The 24,991-nt window shown below is 27.4% G+C and overlaps 4 protein-coding genes and 1 pseudogene across 4 annotated transcripts; 4 read left to right on the top strand and 1 right to left on the bottom strand.

Annotated features, from left to right (window-relative positions):
• Nucleotides 1–798: 798 nt before the first annotated feature.
• On the bottom strand, nucleotides 799–3,362 carry LOC149059853 (uncharacterized). Its single transcript, XM_089218021.1, has 7 exons — nucleotides 2,754–3,362; nucleotides 2,439–2,557; nucleotides 2,250–2,366; nucleotides 2,072–2,131; nucleotides 1,755–2,008; nucleotides 1,431–1,593; nucleotides 799–960 (listed from the first exon to the last, which is right to left on the bottom strand). The coding sequence occupies exons 1-7, from the start codon at nucleotides 2,945–2,947 to the stop codon at nucleotides 833–835; spliced, it is 1,035 nt and encodes a 344-aa protein (XP_089074147.1). The 5' UTR covers nucleotides 2,948–3,362; the 3' UTR covers nucleotides 799–832.
• A 6,363-nt stretch (nucleotides 3,363–9,725) lies between these two features.
• On the top strand, nucleotides 9,726–11,761 carry LOC149059852 (uncharacterized). Its single transcript, XM_089226499.1, has 5 exons — nucleotides 9,726–9,995; nucleotides 10,510–10,640; nucleotides 10,756–10,860; nucleotides 11,322–11,511; nucleotides 11,574–11,761. The coding sequence occupies exons 1-5, from the start codon at nucleotides 9,815–9,817 to the stop codon at nucleotides 11,759–11,761; spliced, it is 795 nt and encodes a 264-aa protein (XP_089082625.1). The 5' UTR covers nucleotides 9,726–9,814.
• LOC149059851 (uncharacterized) lies at nucleotides 11,745–12,550 on the top strand. The gene is made up of 2 exons (XM_089226493.1): nucleotides 11,745–12,001; nucleotides 12,069–12,550. The coding sequence occupies exons 1-2, from the start codon at nucleotides 11,926–11,928 to the stop codon at nucleotides 12,548–12,550; spliced, it is 558 nt and encodes a 185-aa protein (XP_089082619.1). The 5' UTR covers nucleotides 11,745–11,925.
• Nucleotides 12,551–13,390: 840 nt separating this feature from the next.
• On the top strand, nucleotides 13,391–14,906 carry LOC149059850 (uncharacterized). Its single transcript, XM_089226489.1, has 3 exons — nucleotides 13,391–14,585; nucleotides 14,664–14,816; nucleotides 14,896–14,906. The coding sequence occupies exons 1-3, from the start codon at nucleotides 13,391–13,393 to the stop codon at nucleotides 14,904–14,906; spliced, it is 1,359 nt and encodes a 452-aa protein (XP_089082615.1).
• A 1,246-nt stretch (nucleotides 14,907–16,152) lies between these two features.
• Nucleotides 16,153–20,516, top strand: LOC149059849 (uncharacterized; annotated as a pseudogene).
• Nucleotides 20,517–24,991: the final 4,475 nt, after the last annotated feature.

Genomic DNA, 24,991 nt, shown 5'->3' with positions numbered 1-24,991 from the left:
GTTTAATCATTCTATGAATATGCTATCAATGTGCAATACGCTATCAATAGTTTTGATGTATTATTCATAGTATATTAATAATTAATAATAGAATATTCTAAGTATATTCAAAATAGAATTACCATAGAATAATATAATAATAATATGATGAGATTCACCAAATCAGTGTACTATAAATATTCATTTTATATTACAAATAAATAAGTAGCTCATTCGAAATTAACCAATCATGGAATAATATAATATTGATATGAAGATATCAACCAAATCTATGAACTATGAATATTCATTTCATATATGTGAATTTATATTTAATATAATATACCTAATACAGTTTTTATTATATTACCTATTATTTTTATATGATTTATGCCCAACTATCACTAGCTTTTTAAAAGCTCTAACCATTGTCTTTTATAAAATGGACCTATTCACAACACTCATCCAGGTCTTCAACTTCATCTAGCTATAACTTTTTTTACATAGCAAATCTTAATATGTTCTTCTGTTATTTTGAACAAGAAACCTAAACAAAACTTCTTAACTTAAATTACATCTTAAGTTCCAAGTATAAGATACTTCATAACATTCATTTCTTCTTATCACACTCCCAATATTGTATAAACCTATCAAACTATACATTTATTAATTTATATTAAATATTAATTTAAAAATTATTATTATATTTATTTAAAAGTATATTCATAAAAAAACTTGATTTAAATTCAAAAAATAAGATTTGTATTATATAAACTTAGACATTTATTTTATTAAACATCAAAGTTTAGTGGCCGACCTGGCTGAACTTTTAAAACAAAATATTTGTCAAAAATTAGATGTTAAAATTATTTGTTGTGTTTATCTTGAGCCTTTCACTTGCTTTTGAAAGCCATATACTTGCTGCACCTTCAACATCCTTGGCCGAAATTTGGTTGAATATAGAAGAAGACTGGGTAGCTTCTAAAATACATTAATACATATAATTATAAATAATTTTTAAATAATACTTAAGTATCATTTCATGCATATTAACAATTCCAGTTATACGTGCACATAAAATATTATAAAACCTCTCCATAATGAAATTTATTTCATTATTACTATGACATTATTGAAATGTAGGTATTAATTTATAACAATTTAAAAAAAAATTAATATCATCTGTGTTTAGCTATAATTATTTAATTTTTAAATATTTTTATTCTTAAAAAAGTAATCAATAATTGGTGTTTAATTTAGTTAGTTATTATGTTATTTTATATTATATAGTAACCTTACTATTATAATTTTCTTAAAAATAAAAATGTTTATTCTTTATGATTGTTATATAATGAATATTTAATATTATAAAAACTTAATTCAATATTATTTACAAGTTGTTTTAATTTTCAAGCCTACTATAGTTAATACAAATTATAATTCATTCTTACTTGTAAGTAAAGAAGATAAAATTGTTTTGTTGAACGGCATTTTGTTCCCTTTGTGCCCTGTGTAGCTGTATGATTTGGCATACTCATCAGTAATTAATTTCTTTAAAATACGCCTCACTGCCTGTTTATAGTTATCACCGCCAATTTTTGATAACATATTTACCTTAAAAATACATATTTAAATTATAGAATCAAAGAAACAATATATCTACAATTAGGTATAATTATATATTATACAACACTCCATAAAAACGCATAACTAATATAGTTGTATGAATTGTGGATATGCATGTTTATTTAGTAATTATTATTGTAATTACTTACAGTTTGATCATATATAGTGTTGTCTTCTGTCAAGGCTTTTTTAAAAATATTTAATTCCTCGTTAGTTGATATTTGGAGCATTTCATATATTTTTTCAAATTGTTGGTTAGATCCCAATGATGAAGGAACCATCTGATTTTTTTGATTATCTTGGATGTTACTGACTATCAACATTATGGTGTGCAAATACTTTCCTTGTTCTTTTTGCCTAGCGTTTAATGTGACTAATTGTCTCATTATTTGTTTTTGTATTTCTATATAAATTAAACTAATAATGTACTTATAATCAACCAAAATAATAATTAAATAGAGTTTACCATTTGGATCTTCATCAGCATCTTGATGAACTGCAGTAGTGGAGTTTTCGGTGTTTAAACCTATATTATAAACAGTATATTTGTAAAATATTGTATTACAGAACTGCAATAATTTAAATAAATTTAAATTATAAAATATAAATTTACAAACTGTAGTTATTTGAAGTTACTAAATCACCTTTATCTTCAGAAATGGTATTACTATTATTCATTGATGATACATCAATCAATGAATCACCAATAAAAAACTCATTATTTACAAAATCATCAATAATCATCTGATTTGTATTATTACCTATAAAAAAAAATAGTCATGATTATATAGTTTTTAAGATATTTAATTAAAATAAATAAAAAAAAAATTTACCAATTTGATCTGATGGAGATGTGTGATATGGTTTATTATCCTGAAAAGCATTCTCTATCAAAGTTAATTCATTTCCAATTGATTGAGTTACACTATTTTTAACAGGAAGCACTTTCAAACTGCAGGAATCAATTTTTAAAATTAGGTATATTATATATTAATTATAGGTACATTAAGGTACATTATACTTTATTTAATTATAGGTACATTAAGGTACATTATACTTTATTTAATTATTTATTAATACATAAAGAATATTCATATTAATAATTTTTATTTATTATTTGTTTTTTTTTTTTTAAATAGTTAACTTACTAGAAAATTTTGGAAAATTTGAAGATCTGTGTCCTGTCACTGCTATTAGTATCATTAGTCAATGATGATGAATCACTTTCATTTTCTTTTATCATTTTTTGTTTTACACTTCTTTTTTTGCGTTTTTTTGTAATGATTTTTGCTGTACATACTTCTGCTTCAGTTGATGATTGTGTAAGAAAATCATTTGCCATTTTTTATGCTTCATTAAAATTTGTTATAAGTTTTTTACATAACACTTTAATCTTACAATTTGTCCAGTTATTCTTTTTAGAAGGTTTAATGCTATTTTTAATTGCCAAAGTTATTTTTTTTTTTGATGATATATCAGGCCATAAACACATATCAAAGTTTATCATCCAACTGCTAGGTATAGGTTCAATGGTGTTTTCTTCGGTGAATTTTACAACATACCAACCAGCAACTGCCATGATTATCTATGACTAATTTTTATAAAATATGTATTAAGTTATTATTTACACAATAATTATTTTGATTATTTTATTCAAAACACATACACACACAGAGAACATAATATATACATTTTTACATTTTTACATTTAGTCATCATAAGTATGCAGTAAAGGAAACACTACAAAACTTGTGTTATATGGTAAACGAACTAATTTATAATGTATATCTGATATAGGCCAAAATGAATAATTTTCTTGAAGTTGGGTAACTAATAGAATACCAATTAAGGATGACTGAGAAGGACTAGTATAAAAATCTGTAGTTTTATTGTATTTTTTACCAATTATTATTGGCTGGTTTAATACTTTACTATATGCAAAATTTGATATTTCAACAATGGTACCGCATTTTAATCTACAACATGAATCTTGAACTTTTGCACTAAGTTTAAAGTTACTAAATACTACCTCTTTATATTGAGGATTACAGGTATCCTTTAATAAAATACCGTTACTATATTCTTTTTCTAGTTTAAAATTATTTGGTTTTACTTTGTGGTTAGGTAATATTTGAAGGGACCTTTCTTCAGCCAATCTTCTTAGTTTCTTACTATTTTTGGTCTACCACAAATAGTCTACCATCATGTTTTCTCAACATTTTTTTTATTTTTTGTAAATAGTTCTCAAAGGAAAAATTGCCAAAGTTGTTCAAATTACCAAATTTTCTAACATCATCAGTTAAATGCAATAAGTTATGAAAGTTATGAGACAGAAATTGAGGACCATAAATTAATTTTGTACAAATAACAAAATGTTTCAAAAGTTCTTCTGCATAGTCTGTCATAGTTTGTAAATGTATGTCTGATAATAATACAGTAATAGCAAAATGAAGACAAAAAATGATTATACTTGTTGTTTTCTAATTTTTTTTTTAAAACAATAACACCGGTGTATAAAATGAATTGCCTAAATTCTGTAGCTTTAAAACGTTTAGAATCTTTCAAAGGTCTTGGTTTTCTAGCAAATTCAAATGAAATGTAGGGAACTAAATTTGTTAATGATTCTGATATAACCTTCAGAATTCTTGAAGGTAATTTGTGAGGAGGCGGTCCAAAACACCAAGTAGAAACAAGCAACTTTTTCACAACTCCAAGACATATTAAATGCATATAATCCAAAGGAACTTGAGTCACAAGACCTATGTTTGGAATTCTTTCTAAAATTGTATGACCTGTATGATGATCTGGGTCAGTTTGATTCATAAAATCACTATCGGTTCTTTTATTAAATTCAGTTTCAGTAAAACATACTGAATTTATATATTCCCCTTCTAAGGTGCACTTCGAACAAGATGAATAACCACTATGGCCTTTTATAAACAAGACACTTGCCTTAGCTACAGCATCAAATAAAAACATGACAATTTTGAAACCATAATATTTATCATTAATATAAATACCATTTGATGTTAATGTAACCGCTTCATCAACAAACTCTTTCAGAAATTCGTTGAAGTCTGATGGCTTATCATATCCATGATAAATTCCAACACAACAAATGTTTGCAGGCAGTATGATATCAATGTTATTGACCGAGCATAATATTGGATATACTTGACTTGACGAAGACTTACTAAGAGGTAGCCCATCAATATTTATAGCTACATTAATAACATCAGGAAAATTAGACATATCAATATTTTTCAACATGTTAGATATGGAATTTTCTAATCCGAAATGATAATATTGTCCAGGACTGACATCACGTAAAATTGTTTGCCTTGGTATATGTAAAAACGCTTTAGGATTTATTGGAATATTTTTTAAATCAGGTATTTGGCTTTGAATCAATAATAGTTCTCCTAGGGCTGTGTGAGTTATCTTATTCCTAACTGCCCACTGCCTTAATTGATCAGGGACTGATAATTTTAAAGTTTCTGGTATATTATGATGGTCAATAGCTTGGTCAATGTTTATAGCATTTTCTATTAATTCAGAACTTTTTTTAAAAATAAGTTGACTAGAATTGGACAATGTTTGGGAAACATAATTGCTATTTTTACTGGACATTTTTGGTGAACTACACAGTGTAGTTGTGTTTGAAATATTATTTTCCTCAATTGGCAAGTTATTTTCCTGTGATAAATAGTCTACAGACTGACTTTGAAAACTCAAACAAGGAGTAACAATTGGTAAAGCAACTACTGATTTTTGTGTTCTTAAATGATCTAAGCAATCAAGTTGTTGTTTTATGTTTCTATTAAACTGTGATTTTGATAGACGAATTTTTTTTATTGAACTATTTCTTGACTCCATAACGATAAAATAAATGTTTCATAAGGTACCCAACTAAATTATTAAAAAACAAAATATATTTTTATTTTAAATTTAAGTGACTGGGTATTAAAGACAAAAATAAAAATGTACGTGGTTATAAATACATTCTTTTGCAATTAACCATTAAACTCAAAATTAAACTGAATTTTTATCGTATGTTTTTTACTTAACTAAAATATAGAATGATTTGTAACAACTTACCTTGATAGCGAGTATAATAATTGAAAATATTATAAGATATTTATGTAAAAAAATAACACGTTTTTAAAACACAAATTAATATTAATATTTTGTTGAGAAACACTCGTAGCCGCACGCAGGATGCAGCGTGTAAATAAGAAATAACTGTAAACAGTGTATACGTGCAGGCGAATAGGCGATGTACAGTCTGCCAGTCAGGAAAGTGGAAATGTTTTAATTTTTGATATTGATTATGATTAGGATAACAGAGTACAGATATCGAAAACAATTATATTGAGAAAACCAATGACGTAGTTCTATATTTTAATATTTGTAATTTTGATGATATGCCGATGGTTTATTCATTGTTTTCAATAAGATAAAAATAGGCGATTTCTTTAGTACGCGTGTTTGGTCGTGTCGTATAAATGTTGTGTAATAGTGTGCGTGAGTGTGTGACTATAGTGTACCTATATGATTTCCGACGTGCACGCACTTATGTTACCGTGGACGAGTAGTGTACTAAACAACTAATAATATGTTTTGCTGAATATTCATTGATTATCTGTAACATCATGTCTATAGTCTATAGATTATTCTTCAGCTAGTAGACATTTTAATACATGTTATCATTATAAAAAGTAATTTTATATATACTTAAGATTTAAGAATATTCTAAGAAATATTGATCAAGTTTCACATTGTTATATATTACACAGCAACATGATAATTAGTTCAAATACATGTCCATTGCAATGGACAAGGGGACTGAAAGGGTTAAGAGGACGCTTCACCCGCATGACGTGTTGTCTACCGGTCATCTTCCTACTGTCTTATCAGAACTAAAAAAAAAAGTTATTCAAGTTTTAAAAACTGAAAAATAATGAATACTTTTCTCGTATTTTTGATATCGAAAAATTAAAACAACGTTGCATAGTAAATATTCTCCTCTTTATAGCGCGAAAATTTGGTTGCTTCGCTTGGATTACGGCTTGAAGAAATTGTTTCTTACCCGCGCAAAATAGTTTTCGCATGTTTTACATTTTGTAAGACGGAAACAACACATTATTGGGTGTACTGTATGGCACCCATCCTCTATTAATTCCTCTTAAGGATTATACAGTTATCACTCTAAGAATATTCATACATTTGACTAAAATCATGATAGATTGATCGGGAATATATTATTACAAAATGAATATTCGTTTATTATCTGTAACATCATGTCTATAGATTATTTTTCGGTAGATGTTCATTAAGGATTATACAGTTATCACTCTAAGAATATTCGTACATTTTACTAAAATAAGTCATGATAAATTGATCAGGAATATATTATTAGAAAATGAATATTCATTTAGTGTCTGTAACATCATGTCTATAGATTATTCTCAAATTAATATTCTTTTATGAATATTTCTTTACATGGAATAAAATATTTATAGTTGTAATGAGCATAAAAAACGATCCATCGCATATTTCCTTCATATTGTTCAGTATTATGAATATAACAATTAAAAAAAAGACTGATAGAATATACCATGAATATCTTGTGCTAGTTGGGCACCACTGCAAAATAAAATAACTAGTACTAGGCCTCAATCGTTTAAACCATCAAAGGATGTGAGAATAGATCAAACAAGTCATTGGCCAATTCAAATAGATAAAATAGAGCGATGTAAATATCTAAACTGCAAAGGTTTTACAAACAACCAATGCTCAAAATGTGCAATTTATTTGTGCAACAACAAATCACATACATGTTTTCAGTCATACCATAACAAATAGATTGAAAAAATAAAATTCATTTTCATTTTTTTTTAACATTGTATAAAGTTTATAAAGTTAAAGTTATGTTTAAATATTTATAATGTTAATTTTGGTTTTTTTTAATATATTTTATCCTATTTAATAAAGTCCTGATGAAATTTAATATTTTGAAGTCATTTGCGCACACTGTATCAATTTTACAACATGTTTAAAATTTGTGATTTTCATAGTAAATATGGCTTGTATATTTTTTCAGATTCTACGCCTTAAAATTAGTTTAAAAGAATTTAGTTAAAAAAAAAAAAAGTCGTGCATTTAAGGGTTAAATTTTCCTAGAGGGAAATGGACCGTAACACCAGACGACACGATTATATGTCAAGAAGTTGAGTCAAATAAATATATTTCACCGAATACTAATTTAAATACAGTAGATTCTTAATATGTCGAACGTCGCTATCTCGAATTTTTCGTTATCTCGAACTACTTTAAATTCCCCTTGAAACTACTGTTACACTTAATAGTGTTTTGCTCTCGATAACTCGATATAAAATTAATGGTTTTTCGTTATCTCGAGTTCACAAATAATATTTGTATTACGGTTAAAACAGGAATTGTGCAGTACATTGCATACATTGTGCAGTATAGCGATTGTGATTTAGCGCGTTGGTTGTCACGTTTGTAGTCTTTCGTAGTTCGTTTAAGCGCGATTCACATTGGTACGACACGACACGACACGACACAGCACGGCACGACACGGCACGACACGACAAAATATTATATCCATATAATGTTATACAGATATACATACTGAAGCGGTCAGCACCGTTCAGACACGATACGACACGACGCGACACGACAGACTATCCGCTCAAAGAATGTTTTGTCGGCTTGTCTGCGTCTGTCGGAATCAATTTCTAATATGTATTTTTTTAAAGTGTTTAGTTTGTAACTAGAAGTTGCGTATTTACGGGGGAGGGGGGGGGGGTCATATTTTGGTCATATATCCCAGAAGGTTATTTAAACAATATTTTGATAATTGTATGAAAAAAATGTATGCACTCAGAAAAAAACTAGTGTTGGTTTTAATTATTGAGTATCATTAATTTGTAGCATTAAAATTGGTTTAAAAGTAATTAGAAATTTCATAAAAACCATGAGAATATTATTAATTTAAGTATATTTACTTTGATTGTATTATAAAAATATCCCATTGAATTAATGTTTAATAATCAATTATATTCCAAAAAAATAATTAAAATAATTATATTCAAGTATTTAAATCATAATCACCTACAAATGTTTTATAATAAAATCAATAATAATATAGAGACAATTTTTATGACATATTTTCATTATTTTTGAACTTTTGTAAGTTAATTAAACTCATGTCAAATCAGATTAGAACTAATGATAAAAATCCATAAATGTCATCAATTTAATTAATTTAATTTACTTGATTTAATGAAAAAATATATTTTGTTTAATTATTTCAGATAAAAAGTTTATCATCATTTTTATTAGATGATTTACTTGAAGTTAATATAAATAAATGTTTATACATTATTTCTATGATGTTATTGGTATAGAACCAATGATTTTATCTTTAATTCAATTATTTTTGTATAAAAATAGAATTATTGTCCCATTTGCCCCGCGGTCCGCGCATTCACGTTATCAGCATAGTCGATTTTTCAGCATTCGCCATCATTCAGCAATTGATCGCCATTTATTAATATAGTGATTTTGTGAAACACGAAGTTATGCGTTTATTTAATTCGTATTAATTCAATACTGCAATTTATTTCATTACTGAAGTTTCGAAATCGGTAAGTACATCATATTGGTATACCTATATACTTATTTTATACTATTAGGTCTTAGGTAATTTAATATTTAAACAATGCTTGGAAGGAAAACGCGTTTAAAGAAACTCGTTTCAATGATTTTGTAATATTATTGACAATGTTTACAAAATGTCGAGTCAGTCACGGCGGTCTTATAGGCCTTAATTTGTATGAAATTAATTAATTAAACATTTTAGAAACAAATCAACAACCTAATTTATTGAACAATTTGTTGCTATAAATTATATCAATATTTAATACAGTTTAAAAATTATACATAAAATGTACTCTATATTTAGGAACTAGGAAAGAAACTAGTTCCTTTCTTTAAGCTAGGAACGAGAAACGATTTAGTTCCTTATTAATAAGATGAACGTGAACTTGAATTCATTACTTTTTTAATGGAACTTTCCAAGCACTGTATTTAGAATAGTTACTTGTGTATTATGTATAGATATATATAAATATAATATATAGTATATGTCTACTGTCTAACCTAATATAGAGTATACCGAATTATGGCAGACCAGCTGCTGCAGGTGACAGACTCAACAAATGTTTTTATACTAAATTCGCCTATTGACATGATTGGCGATGATGATGAAAATTTGATGAGTAATACATTTAATGAAAATACTGGCATTTTATTGGATACATTAATTCAATTGAAAGGGGATTGTTTTTTTAATATATTTGTTGGTAGGTACCTATTGAATGATATTTTAATTATTAGTTAAATGCGCACTATATAGTAAATTTGTGTTCAGCAGTACCCCCTAACTTGTTTTGTTAACTAATATTTGAATCAATTTACCAATTATTTAATTAAAGTTAAGAATATGTGTTTTTACGTTGAAATTTTTATGCAAGTTATGATAACTTTAAGCTTGATAATTATTGGTAAATTCACTCTAATACTAAAGCTAAAAGTTTGAATCAGCAAACTAACCATCTGACACTCTTCTTTTATTTTTTTTTCCAAATTAAATTTAAATGTAATATTGTCATTTAAATTATAAAAATAACTTATCTAATAAATAATACTATAGGTAGTAGTTACTAAATTATTTTATTAGTTAGTATTTAGTACCTATATGTATATATTTAGTTCCTATATATATTTTATTTCTATAATAATAATAAACAAAATTATATAGGCTTATCTATACATCAATATATATTATATAAAACTGGAACTAATATTTTTGTTTAGATCATGGAATAACAATAGAAAGCTTAAAGTACATGACAGAAAACCATTTGAATTTAATTTGTCCATTAGATAATTTAGGCGACAGAATCATTTTTGAACATCACTTACGCATATGGCAAAACAAAATAGTTGTAAGTTAAACTATTGAAGCCATTATATTGAATTTGAGATTAATAAATGATATAATATTAAAATTATTTTGAATTATATTATTATATTATTTATTTTGTCTTGCAATTTTGGTAGCATGACCATTTAGATTCTACAGATAATTCGACTGCACCGTCTGAGTCTTCATCAGTATCAGAATTGGTCCACCAAGATTGCAGCGATGATTTGATAAAGGAACATGTAAGTTCATATTTAAATTTAAAAAAACATAAAAATACTATTTATAGTAATTTAAATTTAAAAATTTTAGTGTAGTTTAAGTGGCTAAACAGTTAGCTACTTAAGATATTAATTTACCAGTATAATATGATTATAAATTAGGTATGTTTACAATTATTAAGATTGCAAAATTAACATTGATAATTATAGATTAATATTGAAGACATTTTAAGAAATTCTGGGAAAGGTAATTTGATATTGGCATATTATAAAAATCACAACAAATTAACAGATGGGTTTAGGAAGTCATTGGCAGATGTAGTAATAGAATACCTAATACAACATAAAATAAATGCATCACCCAAATCACTTGAACACATTGCTAATATAATAGTTAAACTTTTTAAATCTGAAATTAAGGTTTGTGAATAATATTTAAATTAAATATATTTAATACAATTTTCATAATTTTTGTATTATAGGAAACATATTATTTGAACGTCAATAAACAAAAACCAAAAGGGTTATTGTATCAGAAGTACCACAATACAATAAGCAAATTACGAAAGCATGACCTATGGCCCAAGAAAATTTTTAATTCAAAAGTTGTGTCTTCCACTAGCACTTCTAATGATTTACACCATAATATCTCATTGCCTCTTGAAGTTGAAGGTTAAAAACAAAATCTTATTTGTTTGTTCAGCTTTTTTAAATTTAAATTTATTACCTTACAGACCAGAATTTACTGCATATTAAAAGATGGCTCCAATACAATGTTGAACCTTTAGAAGAAGTTTTGATGAAATGGCAAGAAACAGTCCTTATCCGTAGACAATTTCTTATAAATACTGATACAAAAATTAACCATATATTAGATGACTGGCCTCTATATAAACAGTCATTTGGACATAACTTGGTATAAGATTAATATATTTCAAGAATATTTATTAACTGTGTTTTTGGTAAAATATGTTATATTATTCTATTTTTATTTAGATAAATATTGATTTTGAGTATATTTATCCTGGAGCTGGTGACTTATTTTTTGAAAAGTGGTCACATTCGGTTCCAAAAATCTTAACCTTAATGACAACTAAAGTAAAGGATGGAAACAGTAAAGAGATGTTAAAGCAGATAACTGAAAACCCTGATATAGAATTAGGTATGATTGAATCTAAAGTATATCTCCCAGTACAGACTTAATTGTTTGTTATTGTTATGTGTTACAGATTCTAGAAATGTTGTAATATTTGCACTTTTGAGTTCTATGATTATTCCAACGTCTAAGTCCATTGTAATTGATAAAGTTACCAAAATTAAACGCATTACCAAGACAAGTATAGCGGATGCGAGAAAATCATTTATGCGCCTTGTTCCCACAACTAATGACCTGTATGTACAAATTCAGAGTGAAATTGATAATTGCTTTTCTATGAAAACAACTTTACAACCATTAATATGCATAGTAGGAGATGATTATATAACTTCAAAACAATTCTTTGTTTACTATTTTAACACTTATTATAAATTGCCCAATATTGTAAAAGCTGTCGATGTTTGTTTCAAAATAATTCATGTATTTAACTTAAAATATCCTATGGAATCTTTGCTAGTTTGGACATTTATCCAGAAGTGTTTTTATGGTATTGATACTGAAAATGATGTAAAAAGTTCCTCACTATTATCTGTTATATCTGACTTAAAAGATTAGTTTTAATATTTTATTTTGCATTTTCAATTTGTTTTATTATTATTTTAATGTTTGAAGCATGGAATTGAATTGTTATATTTGTAACCTAAAATTAACCCAGTTAGAGCAATTCTGCATTTAAAAATATATCATTCTTTACAATCAAACTCAATTTATAAATGTGGTGTTATTAATTGTTCTCAACAGTTTACATCTTTTCGATCTTTTTCCAAACACATGAAATCTGAAATTAATAATTTTAATCCTATCTACGCCAAATCATTAAATAATGAAAATGTTCCTACTAATGTACATATTATGGAAGTTGACTCTTCTGACAATTACTCATACTGTAATACAAACTCTTTAGTTCATGATGATATGTCCCATGTTTCTTCAATAAATGTAGGTTTGTTAAAAGATTCAGTATTAAAATTTACACTTAAATATTATGGTAAGCCAAATTTTTCAAGAAAAACAACATTAGAATTGCAAACTGATGTTATTCAACTCATAACTAAAGTTATTGCAGAAGAAATTGAAACAAAAATAATGAATAACTGTACAGACCCTCACATAAAAAAATCACTAAATATAATCACAGATTTTTGTAAGAATCCTTTTATTGACATAAATACAGAGTACAGATTTTTAAAACATATAGAAGATAAGGAATTGTATGAGAAGCCAAAAATTATAACTTTAAATAATACAGTTGAAAACATTGTTTTAAATACTGTCAATACTATTGATGAAAAAAAAAGTAAAGGTGTAATATTTCCAATAAAATTTCAGTTGAAGAAATACTTTGAACTGCATGGTGTATTGAATTCATTTTTAGAAAATCATAACTCTATAAACATGAATAATGTAAGCTATACTAATTTTCTTAATTCTGAGTTATGGCAACAAAAGATGTTATTACATCCAAATAAACTTGTGATTCCTTATTTTTTATATTTTGATGAGTTTGAAGTAAATAACCCACTTGGCCCACACTCATCATCAATTTTAGGCGTGTACTATTCTTTCCCCACAGCTCCTCATTGGTTACGTTCTAATTTGAAAAACATTTTTATTGCTGCTCTTTTTAATTCAAAAGATCTTAAGTCTTTAGGAAATGATAAAGTATTTTACAACTTAATTTATGAGTTAATTGACTTAGAAAATAATGGAATTGAACTAAAGCTTCCTGATAGATGTGTTAAACTTTATTTTTCTATTGGTTTGATTGTAGGAGATAATTTGGGAGTCAATACTGTTTTAGGATTCTCTAAATCATTTTCAGCAAATTACTTTTGTCGATTTTGTCGTATGGACAAAAGTAGTACAAGTGTTCTTGCCACTGAAATTGTTAGCTCCTTACGTAACAAAATTAATTACAGAGAAGATGTTATAAAAAACGAATTAAGATTAACTGGAATTAATGAAAATTCTATATTTAATACAATTAATTCTTTTCATGTTGTTGAGAACTTTTCAGTTGACTTAATGCACGATATTTTTGAGGGGATTTGTATTTATAACATGTCTCATATTATCTTAAACTTAATAAAGGCAGATTATTTTAGTTTAGAAACTTTAAATAGTCGAAAACAGGGTTTTGATTATGGGGAATCAGAAGTAGGAAATATGTCTCCTCCATTAAAAATGTTGAATTTATCCAATATAAATATAAAAATGACAGCTAGAGAAATGCAAACATTTGTAAATATATTTTCAATTTTAGTTGGTGATTTTGTTCCTCAAAATGATCCAGTTTGGAGATTTTTTATTAATTTTATAGAAATAATAGATCTACTTTTACTATCAAATTACGATGATCACATAATCTTGCTACTTGAAGATCATATAAAATATCATAATATAAAATATGTAGAACTTTTTAAGGATACACTTAAACCAAAACATCATTTATTAACACATTACTGTCGTATAATTAAAAAATCTGGTCCTTTAAAGTATATATGGTCTTATAATTTTGAATCTAAACATAAGCAACTCAAGTCATACACAAAAAATACTAATTCTAGGATAAATGTTTCAATTTCTCTTGGTATTAAGTTTTGTATTAATTTCTCTGAATTCATCTGTAACTTTGATATTAATACATATACTGTGTATACACCATTAGGTGCTGCATTTTCAATTTATTCATCTAAATATGTCAAAGAAATCTGTGATTTATGTCCTAATAAAAATTTAGATACTATGCATGATTCTCTCATTTATGATAAAATTATGCTTTTTAGTACTACGTATAAACTTGATAATGTTCTTATAACAAGTGAAAATGAACTATCAGTTTATTTATTAAAACAAATAATATGCTTAAATGAAAGAACAATTAAATTTTTTTGTCAAAGGCTTGATATAATTGGTTATGATAAACATTTAGCTTGTTATAAAATAAATAAAATTAAAAGAGAACAATATGTTATAAAAAATGTTAATGAATTTAAAGGACCTCCAATTCATTTATACAATTGTCCTAATTACATCCATCATTTAAACTTTATAAGATTAAAATACTTTTAAATTTTTGCTTGTAAAATTGTTATTATATGTTAAGTTTCAATAAAAAAATGTATTGTAATATTTAATATTGTATGTATACTTTATTAATTTGTTATTCATTTTTATTTGTAATTATTTCTAATATTTATTTTGTATGCAACTGCAGTATAAATGTAAAATAAATATATTTTGATGAAATTAAATTTTTTTATTTTTTTTTCATACCTTAAGGTACCTAAAGGTCCTTTCAGCTCTATATTAATAAGTTTCTATGAAAAATAGTCTTAGTTTTAATACCACATATTTAATTATGTTAATAGTATAGGCAATTTGAATACCAAGTTATTTTCATTACCTATAATTTGAATGTAATATTTGGATTAAATTCAATGACTTGTTGCATTAATTTAAAGAAAATTGTAACACAAATATAATATTTCTTAAGAAAAAGAAGTCTTTAAATTAATAATGTTTTGCTTATATTTATTATACGATTTACTTAAATGATAGATAAAATATCATAAATTTTAGTAAAAGTTTAATGAATTACATTATACTTGGCATAGTATTAATGAAGAACAATTTTCATATTTCAATTAAAGAAATACCCACATTTTTATGAATACACTTCATAGGCTCGAAATCATGCCCGTTTTTCATTAAAACAATAGCCATTTTTACTTAAAAATTGTACTTTTTTTTCTGAGTGTGGTATTAGTATTAAAATAATTTACAAAAAATATACAAAGTATACAAAAAATGATTCCGAACGGAGATGATTTGTCAACCTAGCCTAGGATATATATTTTCCACAGTATGGTAAATTATAAATAACAAACGTTACAATAATAATATGTCTATAAAATCCTAATTTTAGAATGATTTTACATGTTTGTTATTTATCTGATTATTTAAATTTAAAAATAAATATCATTAACCAAAATAGTGTACAAACGTAGTTGTTTCATGCCCAAACACAATATCACCGTATCATATTTGAAAACTATTACATTTTTTTTCATTTGTTGTGTCGGTTTGCCACGTAAAGACATCCATTACAGTACTCGTGTTTCTGATAGTTTTGATTTTAAAATATTTAATTAATAATGAATGCTGAAATGCTAATATAACTAGCGAGAGACCGACCATGTTTGTACGATATGAGTATGAAAAAGTATAGTGATCACGCATATAAAGAGAGTGTTTGGGGAGAAATCGCATCCACATTGAAACTACCAGGTAAGTAATAAATAAATAAACACTACATAATAATTACCTAGATTTATATTATGTAATTTCGTCCAAATTTAAACTTGAAATGTATATGTCGCATCCACATAGTGAAACCACTCATTTCATGAACTGGATATCCAGATAGTGAAATTTGTTCAGTTCATGAATTTTGATGAAAATACATTATTTGGACATCCATTTCATGAAATGGATAATACTTATATCGTGTACTAAGTACTTTGTGTAGTTATTATTTTATTATAACTATATAGGTAATTTTTATTAATTATTTAAACGTTCTAAAACAAAAATAATATAGCAATTATAGTCAATAAATTATATCATATTACATAATATTTTTATTTTATTTTTCAAAAATCATTCTTTTGGTAATTTTATCAAAGATCGGATTGCAAATTTGATGTACTTGGTCCAATTTTTGAGTCAAATAAAACCTACAACAAAATTTAACCCAACGCTCCACTTCTTGTATTTATTATTAGCCATCCATGCTCGTAATATGTGTTCTACATCCTGATTAGATCTCTCAATACTTTCCTGACTTTGAGGATGTCTAGTTCAACCATGTACGAAAACAAATTCTGGCTAGAGGTCTTTAAATTTGTTAATAATTGAATTTACAAATTCACGGCCATTATCAATCTGTAATATTTTTGAAACTACAAATATCAACAATATAAATAGTAACTCATTACCAACTTCGGATGCTCTTCTACTTTTCAATGGTCTTAGAATTACAAATTTTGTCAAAGCATGGTCTTGGTAATTTAGCATCCACTATCCATTTAAATTTGCATCTAGTACCGACTTAAAATCCACCAAGTCAATTTGTGCTCTTTTATCAAAATCTGCAGTTGTGATAGGTTTTATTATAAGTTTCCTATTCATTGGTTTTTTTACAGTTGCACGTTTCACATACTTTAAACAAATTTCAATTAGTTGTCTTGGTACATAATACATATCATTTAACGCATTCCGTAATTTTACATTACCAACATGGCCTGTCTTAATATGAAATTCTTTAATTTTATCAAAAAGGTCTTCATAACGCAAATCTAGGAAAAAAAAGCCCCAACTAAATTCATAACACATTTTTATCATAGTGTACATTTTATAATTTTGAATTTTTAAATAATATAGATACCTATATACCTATATTTTATACCTATTTTTACTGCCATAACACACCAAATACCTAAATTGAAAATAAAAATAAAAACTGCTTTCAAATAATATTAGCTAAAATATTAATGTACCTTATTTTTTCATCAGCTGCATTTTGTTTGTGTATTAAAAACTTTTCTTCTGCAATACTTAATAGTTAATACATCATATGTAGAAAGTAGATAGTATTCTCGTCAATCTTTTTTTTGTTAGAATAAATAATAATAATAAATATTACGATTTGTATCAATCATCGGGTAGTTTTTTATCGTTGTTTAAACGTGTTAAGATATATATTTGATTTAATTAAGTACATTTTTATTTAAGTCCAAAATTACTTACGTTTTGATTTTAGCCATTTCTTTTTCAGCAATCATCTGTAATTGAGCATATTTAGTGAATGGGGGGTTTTTTTAGATTACCATTTATAATATTTATCTAGCTTTTCATAAAATACGTTCTTTTCTTCTATTTTTATTAAAAGTTGCAATATGAAATAATAATTAGGTACACGTATAAACTGCAAACACAATAATTACTGTGCAGTTGTACACGAACACTCACTAAATATATATTTTTTTAACAACTTAAGAGTTAAGAGTTACATAGGTATTCGTCAACCGTCATCTAATAAGAAACCATTCATTTGATATCGGATGTGAAATTACCAAAATTAAATTTAATATCTCACATAATATAGATCATGGATAAAACATTATTATTTTTATTTATATTGCAAAGTATGTTATGTAAGTATAGTAAAGGTAGTCGTTTAAAAAATAAATATGCGTATGGTTTATGAAAAATAAAATAAAAATATAAACTAATATAATATAGTGCTATATTTTTGTTAGTAGCACAATATAGAAAATTAATTATAGTTATAGTACTATGATATAATAACATAAAAATCTTGTTATATCATAATTACACAAAGTACACAATATAAGTATTATCTATTTCATGAAATGGATGTCCAAATAATGTATTTTCGTCAAAATTCATGAACTGGACAAATTTCACAATCTGGATATCCAGTTCATGAAATGAGTGGTTTCACTATGTGGATGCAACATATATAAAAAGTAGCTGTGTTTAAATATTTTTTAGATTTTTTGGTTTACAGTAAGAACTATTTATGAGAATCCTTGTTTTAAATGTTCAATCCTTAGCTATAAAAGTTGAACGTATATATATTTTTAACTACAAAATAATTTTAGATTATGAACGGTGTGAATGCATTGATTTTACAATGACAAAAATGTTTATATTGACATCACATATACATGGTATAACTTTTGAAAGATTTTGAGGTTTTTAAGCCATATTATTGGAAATTGAAATTTTCGATTTTCGATTCGGGGTGGAACGATGAATGTATTGATTTTACAATGATGTGTGTTTTTTTATTTATTTATTTTTTTATTTATTTTATTTATTTTTGTGTCTGTGTACACGATAAGTAGTCGAAATAATGCTTAGATTTTCAACTTCAATATCTTGTTCGATTGGAAAGTGAATATCGTTGGTGCAAAATTTAAAATTCCCAATAGTTTTCACAAGCACCGGGAAAAACAACATAAAAATTAAGGAAAACGGGAATTTTTACGCAAAATCGGTTTTCTACAAAACCGATTTTGGTTTTTGGCGTAACTCTAAAACAAATGAACGTATATACATGAAAATGTCACTGGTTGTTAATATTTGCATTTTCTATACACGATTAAATTTTAAAAATATTTTTATTAATTTTGAACTAGTTAGGAACATTATTAGTTTCCAATTTTATTAATCTTTGTCTATGGATGTCAATAAAACTTTATTTGTTGGGTAAAAATACTTGAAAATTTAACACAAGGTTGTCCATTAGTTTTGTTTACAATAATTGAAAAAAAAATTTAAATTCACGCGTAAAATAACGATTTACTATCAAACGTTTTTAGATATAAAATAAATAAATAACTACAACGGCCATATTGTTACAATATATTAAGAGAGCCTTGTATTAAATTTTTAAAGTTTTTCCCTCACGAATAAAATTTTATTGACATTTATATGAAATATAGCATAGCATTAAACAGCACAGCGAGTCCCCGAATTTTTTTAATTCTATTGTATTTAACTTACAGTAAAAGAGTGTAAAAAAATATGGGCCAACTTGCGAGATTCATATAGGAGAGCTTTAAAACATGCAGTTACCAAGTCTGGGCAAAAATCTAAATTTATAAAAAAATGGAAGTATGAAGATGAAATGCAGTTTTTAAAAACTCATTTAAAAGAAAGAGAAACAATAAGTAATGTCGGTATAGTGAGTGACGAAGATGAAGACTCATTTGAACCTGATAATGGACCGGAAAAGAAATATCAACCTCAACATCAAGACACTGAACCTGTTATTGATAATAATACTGATATTTTTGATAGTCAATCAAGTCCAAACACAGTTTATCAATCAACATCAAAAGAGTTTCGCAAAAAAACAGCATTACCAAAAAAAAATGTATCAAATTCTTCAGAATCTGCATCTTCAACATTAATGAAATACATACTAGAAAAAAAAGACGAAGAACAACTAGAGGAAAAAAAGAAGGAGTCTAGTGCTATGGATCAATTTTTTTTGAGTATGTGTTCAACTGTAAAGCAATTTTCTCCATACAACCAACATCTAGCAAAAACAAAAATTTTTTCCATCATTTCCGAGATAGAATTAAACAGTTTGCGACAAACACAACAACAGCCACTATTCCAACCAATTCCACTATCTACTTCAAACTTTAATTTACAATCTGGGATGCATGTACAAGATTTTCAGATTTCACCTGGTCAACACCAACAAGATAACCTTCAGCCTTCAAACCACAGGTATACACCTCAACAACATTCTGAAAATGACCAAGAGGAATCAAACACATCTTCAGCAACAACTTTCTTCCAAAATTTTCAAGCAGGTGCAGATAGAAACTAAATCAACTAAACAATTTTTTTTGTAAGTATGTTTAGTTTATGACGTGCTTGTAAAAGTTTGTTTTTCTTTAAAAGAATATTTTTTTTTCAAAAGGATCCATTAAAATAATTTCTTTTTCTAAATATATTTTATAACAGATGTACAAAAAAAAAATGTTGTAAAAACTAATGTTTCAATTTTTATATAAAGGTATCATTTTATGTTTGAGGAACAAGACGTTTTGTTTTATCTTTTAAGTACTTATTATATTTTATAGTTTTTGTAACATTCATTAATATATAACTAAATTATTAATAGATACTGCTTTATAGTAATATAACTGCGTTCAATTACAGGCAAATCATCATTTTTGAAAAACGAATATAATAAAATTTAATAATGATATAAATACATAGCTATACAAATGTGATCTATTCCCATGGAAGTTTTCCTGCTGGTGAACAAAAAAATTTTTTAAATTTGTCCCGATTTTCGAACGCTTCTGGTTGGGCGCTACCTCCTTAACCATTTAAAGATGTTATAAGTCCTGAAGGTAAAGATGAACTTGATGAAACTTCTCTGCTATGAACGTGTCGGTGGCATCTGCTTTAATATAATTATGGAGTATACATGTTGTCATTACAATGGTATCGGCATTTTTGGGTAGTGCATTAAGTCTTCTACAATAGATTCTGAACTTTGCCGTTAGTTGACCAAAAGCATCCTCGACAACCTTCCGTGCTCTTGACAGACGATCATTAAATTTTTTTTTATTCTGATCATCACGTACTTGAGGTCCTGGATAAGGTCTCAATAAATATTTTTTGAGGGGAAAAGCCTCATCTCCTATAACAACTAGAGGTAATTTTTCATTTGTACTTGGCAGATATTGTTCATTTGGAATATTTAATTTATTCTTCTCTAAAGCTTTACCTAAATTTGAATTTGAGAGGATTCCACCATCGCTATTTTTGCCGTATGCTCCTATATCAACCGCTACAAATTTATATTGTGCATCGACAAGGGCAAGCAATACTATGGAGAAGGTTTTTTTATAATTGAAGTAGAGTGATCCACTATTCGGAGGAGCCTCGATTACGACATGCTTACCATCTAACGCGCCTATACAATTTGGGAAGTTCCAAATTTCCCAAAATTCTTTGGCGATTCGCTTCCAATCTTCTTCTCCAGGAATTGGAATATATTCGTCTTTCAACGTAAAAATAATTGCACTGCATACTTCAAGTACAATTGATTGTACTGTTGAATGCCCCAGTCTAAAGCTAAATGCAATCGTTTGGTATGAGTCGCCAGTTCCCAAGAACCTAAAAAACACGTAAAATGAAATATGTTAGTATATTTTGTTGCGAATTAATATATTATTAAAATATCAAATGACATATACCTCAGGCAAACAGCTAATTTTTCTTTAGGAGGTATTGCTTCTCGAAAGTGAGTATTTTGTTTTGTTATATTATTTTCAATTTTTAAAAAAAGAACGTTAAACTGGAACCGGGTCATTCGAAAATATTTAAAAAACTTTTCTTCATGATCCTCCAACATTTTACACAAAGTCACATATTCTCCATCAATTTTCCTTTTCTTTAAGATGTCATGAACCCAAATAGAACGTTTTTTACTCGCAACACGGTCGCTATTTTCTTCTTCATCGAGCAATAGTGCCATTATGGCCAAATCTTTATAAGATAAATTTCGAAACATTTTAATAATTATAATTGTAAAGTGGTAACACCAATCCGATTATACTAACGTGCTCGTCGTACTGTCACTGTGCATACTAGCGTACTGTCGTTGTCGTCTTGCCGATGTCAGTTCTATGTGTATTGGACACATTTTTGTCGTGTCGTGCCGTGTCGTGCCGTGCTGTGTCGTGTCGTGTCGTGTCGTACCAATGTGAATCGCGCTTTATTCGTTTGTAGTGAAATGGAAAAGAAGCGTAAATTAAATGTTCTTTCAATTTCGGATAAAGTTCGTTTAATACAGTTAGTTGAAAAAGGTGACCGTAAAAAATGTGAAATCGCCAATGTATTCAATATTCCACCAAATACATTGTCGTCAATCATTAAACAGAAAGATTAAGGACACTAAGGAATTTTGTCGAGACTATAGTTATTTCCTCACACTCAATGTTCTCTATGTTTCTAACTAACATAACACAATTACTACGTGGTGGTATTATTAATGGTTGTTCCCATTCACGCTCCGGCAATAATAAAACTTCTTTGTTCATGTCTAGGATGGCTTTATTTTCTTTTAAAAATGTACGCCCGATTATGCCACTGCCAGGTATTGGAAAAACGTCTTTTACAATGTCGAATTTCGTAATAAAAGTTGCGTCGTTAATTTCAATAGGAATTACAATTGAACCTAGCGTGTTAATAATCGTAGAACTAATGCCTTTAATATTTTTCTTATCTGACCCGTTCACAACTACATGATCTTTTAAAGCTGATAACTTAATTATATTCATCTCTGCTCCCGAGTCTATTAAAAATTTCAAATTACCCGTTGCAAAAGTGTTAGCGTTAATTATTATGTGTTCTTCTTTCATCTGCGTTGTAATTATTCGTATATTTTTTAATTCACCCACTGTTTTACTTTGGTTATCCCCCTGTTTCTTCTTATTCTCATTAAAAATTCGTTTCCTACACTCGGAAATATCATGATTAGGCCTTTTACAATATTTGCAGAATTTAACGTTCCCTGTATGGTCGACCTTAATCTCCGTACGGTTATTTATAGGATTCCTAAAACCCGATGAGCTTGGTGCGGTTGACCTACACTCATTAGCGTAGTGACCCATTTTATTGCATCGATTACATTTTATATGCGATTTATTAGTATTACCTTTATTAAATGGTCTATAATTTTTAGTATTATCGCTTTTCTCACATACATTTTCTTTCTCCGTCGCTATCCTTACTGCCTCCTCATATGATGTAATATTACGCGCTTCTAAAATAAGCCGAATAGAAGGATTGATACCTTCCATAAAAACGACGAGTGCGGAAGTTAGCATAGTTTCGGCAATTACTCGCGATTCAGGTGCTGTCTTACCTACTGTAAGTGCGCTAGTGAGTTGGTGATAAGTTTGTTGAATGCGATTTGAAAAATTTTGTATATTTTCATCAGTACCTTGTCGCATTGATGTCAATTGCTTTTGTAAGTAATTAATAGAATGCGAAGTTTGATATATCGTTTTAAGGTGATTTTTTAATTGATCCCAAGTATTGAATTCGTGATATTTAATGTATTCATGAGCACTTCCCTCAATGTTGGCTAAAATTGCCTGTAATAATGGTGGTTTAACCGTATCGGTTACGTTAGCGAAAAGAAATTCACATTTTGTTATAAAAATGGAAAGTTGACTATCTGTGCCCCCTGAGAAAGAAGGTGCCTGCCTAATAGCGGTTTCAAGACCTAAAGTAGTGGCGGCCATAGTTATACGTAAATTAATAGGGTTATATGAGACTATTTGCCAATTATTACGTGGACTGTCAGACATAAAAATTAGATATTACTTTAACAATAACTTACATAGTGTTCATGTTAGTAAAGTGTGTATTGGTCTGGTCCTGGTTGAAACAAAATCCTCGGTGTCGCTTCCGTTTGGTTGCCCTGGTCTGCCCTGACTGCAAAAATTGATACATGAAGTGGCTCGACGATCTAGTTACGAAACTGCTGGCGCGTAGACCAATTATAAATAATTGGGTTTCTGAAGTAGCGTTCGTAGTATATCAAGAACGTGTTTTTCGAAGTTCGTCAGTGAGTTCCCAAGTTACTTTTTGATGAATCAAAATTTTCACTCGAAGAAACCCCACACCTGACACCAAAAAGTTACGTATGTAGTACTCCCGTACTACACTTGTACACTTTAATTATTTAATGACGTGCTTCGACTTCTCGTTGTTGATATTTGGTAGAGACATTAAGGTATGTTGAAATAAGTAAAAGAAATCAATGTTGTATTATACGTGAGAACAGTATGTTTTAATAAAATAAAATAACTTAAAATAGTAACAATGTAATTTTAAATTGTACTTGAAATGTGAAGGCAGAGTTTACGCTCGGTACCTGAGAAATACGTGCAGTAAGCTAGTAGAAATAATTCTAATAATTCTGCTTTATGTTTAAAACTAATACCCCTTATATACCCGTGACCTTTTCCGTGGCGTGATCTCTACCAAGCCACCGGATAGGCTTACAATTTATGTTCGTACATACTAGTGGATACATACAAAAAAAAACACATTCGTAATCAATTTATCATAATACATTATAGTTTTATAAATATGTGTTTCTAATCACGTAGGTCAGAATAACAAGAGCATTGTACAAATGTAATAATACAATACCCGGAAATCCCTGGTACAAAGAGTAAACCTGGTTTACTACAACATTCAATTACTGTATTTCAATATTATGTTTTACTGTAATTTTTCTTATCACTAATTCGTATTTTATATCAACCATTTTTGGAGAAAATCAAAATTGTTAACTCATTTAATTTCGTTATAAAATGATCCATATTAAACAATTTTAACTGTGTACCTATTTCACAT

This window comes from Diuraphis noxia, unplaced genomic scaffold (assembly GCF_037042655.1).
Source record: "Diuraphis noxia isolate RWA-SAM2 unplaced genomic scaffold, SU_Dnox_SAM2 contig0001, whole genome shotgun sequence".
NCBI lineage: Eukaryota > Metazoa > Arthropoda > Insecta > Hemiptera > Aphididae > Diuraphis > Diuraphis noxia.
The sequence above is the reverse complement of the archived record's forward strand: the minus strand, read 5'-3'. Positions and strand labels throughout refer to the sequence as shown.

Coding starts and splice junctions, on each gene's coding strand:
- LOC149059851 (XM_089226493.1), top strand. CDS start 11,926: ATGACAACTAAAGTAAAGGATGGAAACAGTAAAGAGATGTTAAAGCAG. Junction 12,002..12,068: donor AAACCCTGATATAGAATTAG/GTATGATTGAAT, acceptor TATGTGTTACAG/ATTCTAGAAATGTTGTAATA.
- LOC149059853 (XM_089218021.1), bottom strand. CDS start 2,947: ATGGCAAATGATTTTCTTACACAATCATCAACTGAAGCAGAAGTATGT. Junction 2,132..2,249: donor TACCATTTCTGAAGATAAAG/GTGATTTAGTAA, acceptor TTTATAATATAG/GTTTAAACACCGAAAACTCC. Junction 1,594..1,754: donor ACACTATATATGATCAAACT/GTAAGTAATTAC, acceptor TGTATTTTTAAG/GTAAATATGTTATCAAAAAT.
- LOC149059850 (XM_089226489.1), top strand. CDS start 13,391: ATGAATAATGTAAGCTATACTAATTTTCTTAATTCTGAGTTATGGCAA. Junction 14,586..14,663: donor AAATGTTTCAATTTCTCTTG/GTATTAAGTTTT, acceptor ATACACCATTAG/GTGCTGCATTTTCAATTTAT.
- LOC149059852 (XM_089226499.1), top strand. CDS start 9,815: ATGGCAGACCAGCTGCTGCAGGTGACAGACTCAACAAATGTTTTTATA. Junction 10,861..11,321: donor ATGATTTGATAAAGGAACAT/GTAAGTTCATAT, acceptor TTTGTATTATAG/GAAACATATTATTTGAACGT. Junction 11,512..11,573: donor ATTGCCTCTTGAAGTTGAAG/GTTAAAAACAAA, acceptor ATTACCTTACAG/ACCAGAATTTACTGCATATT.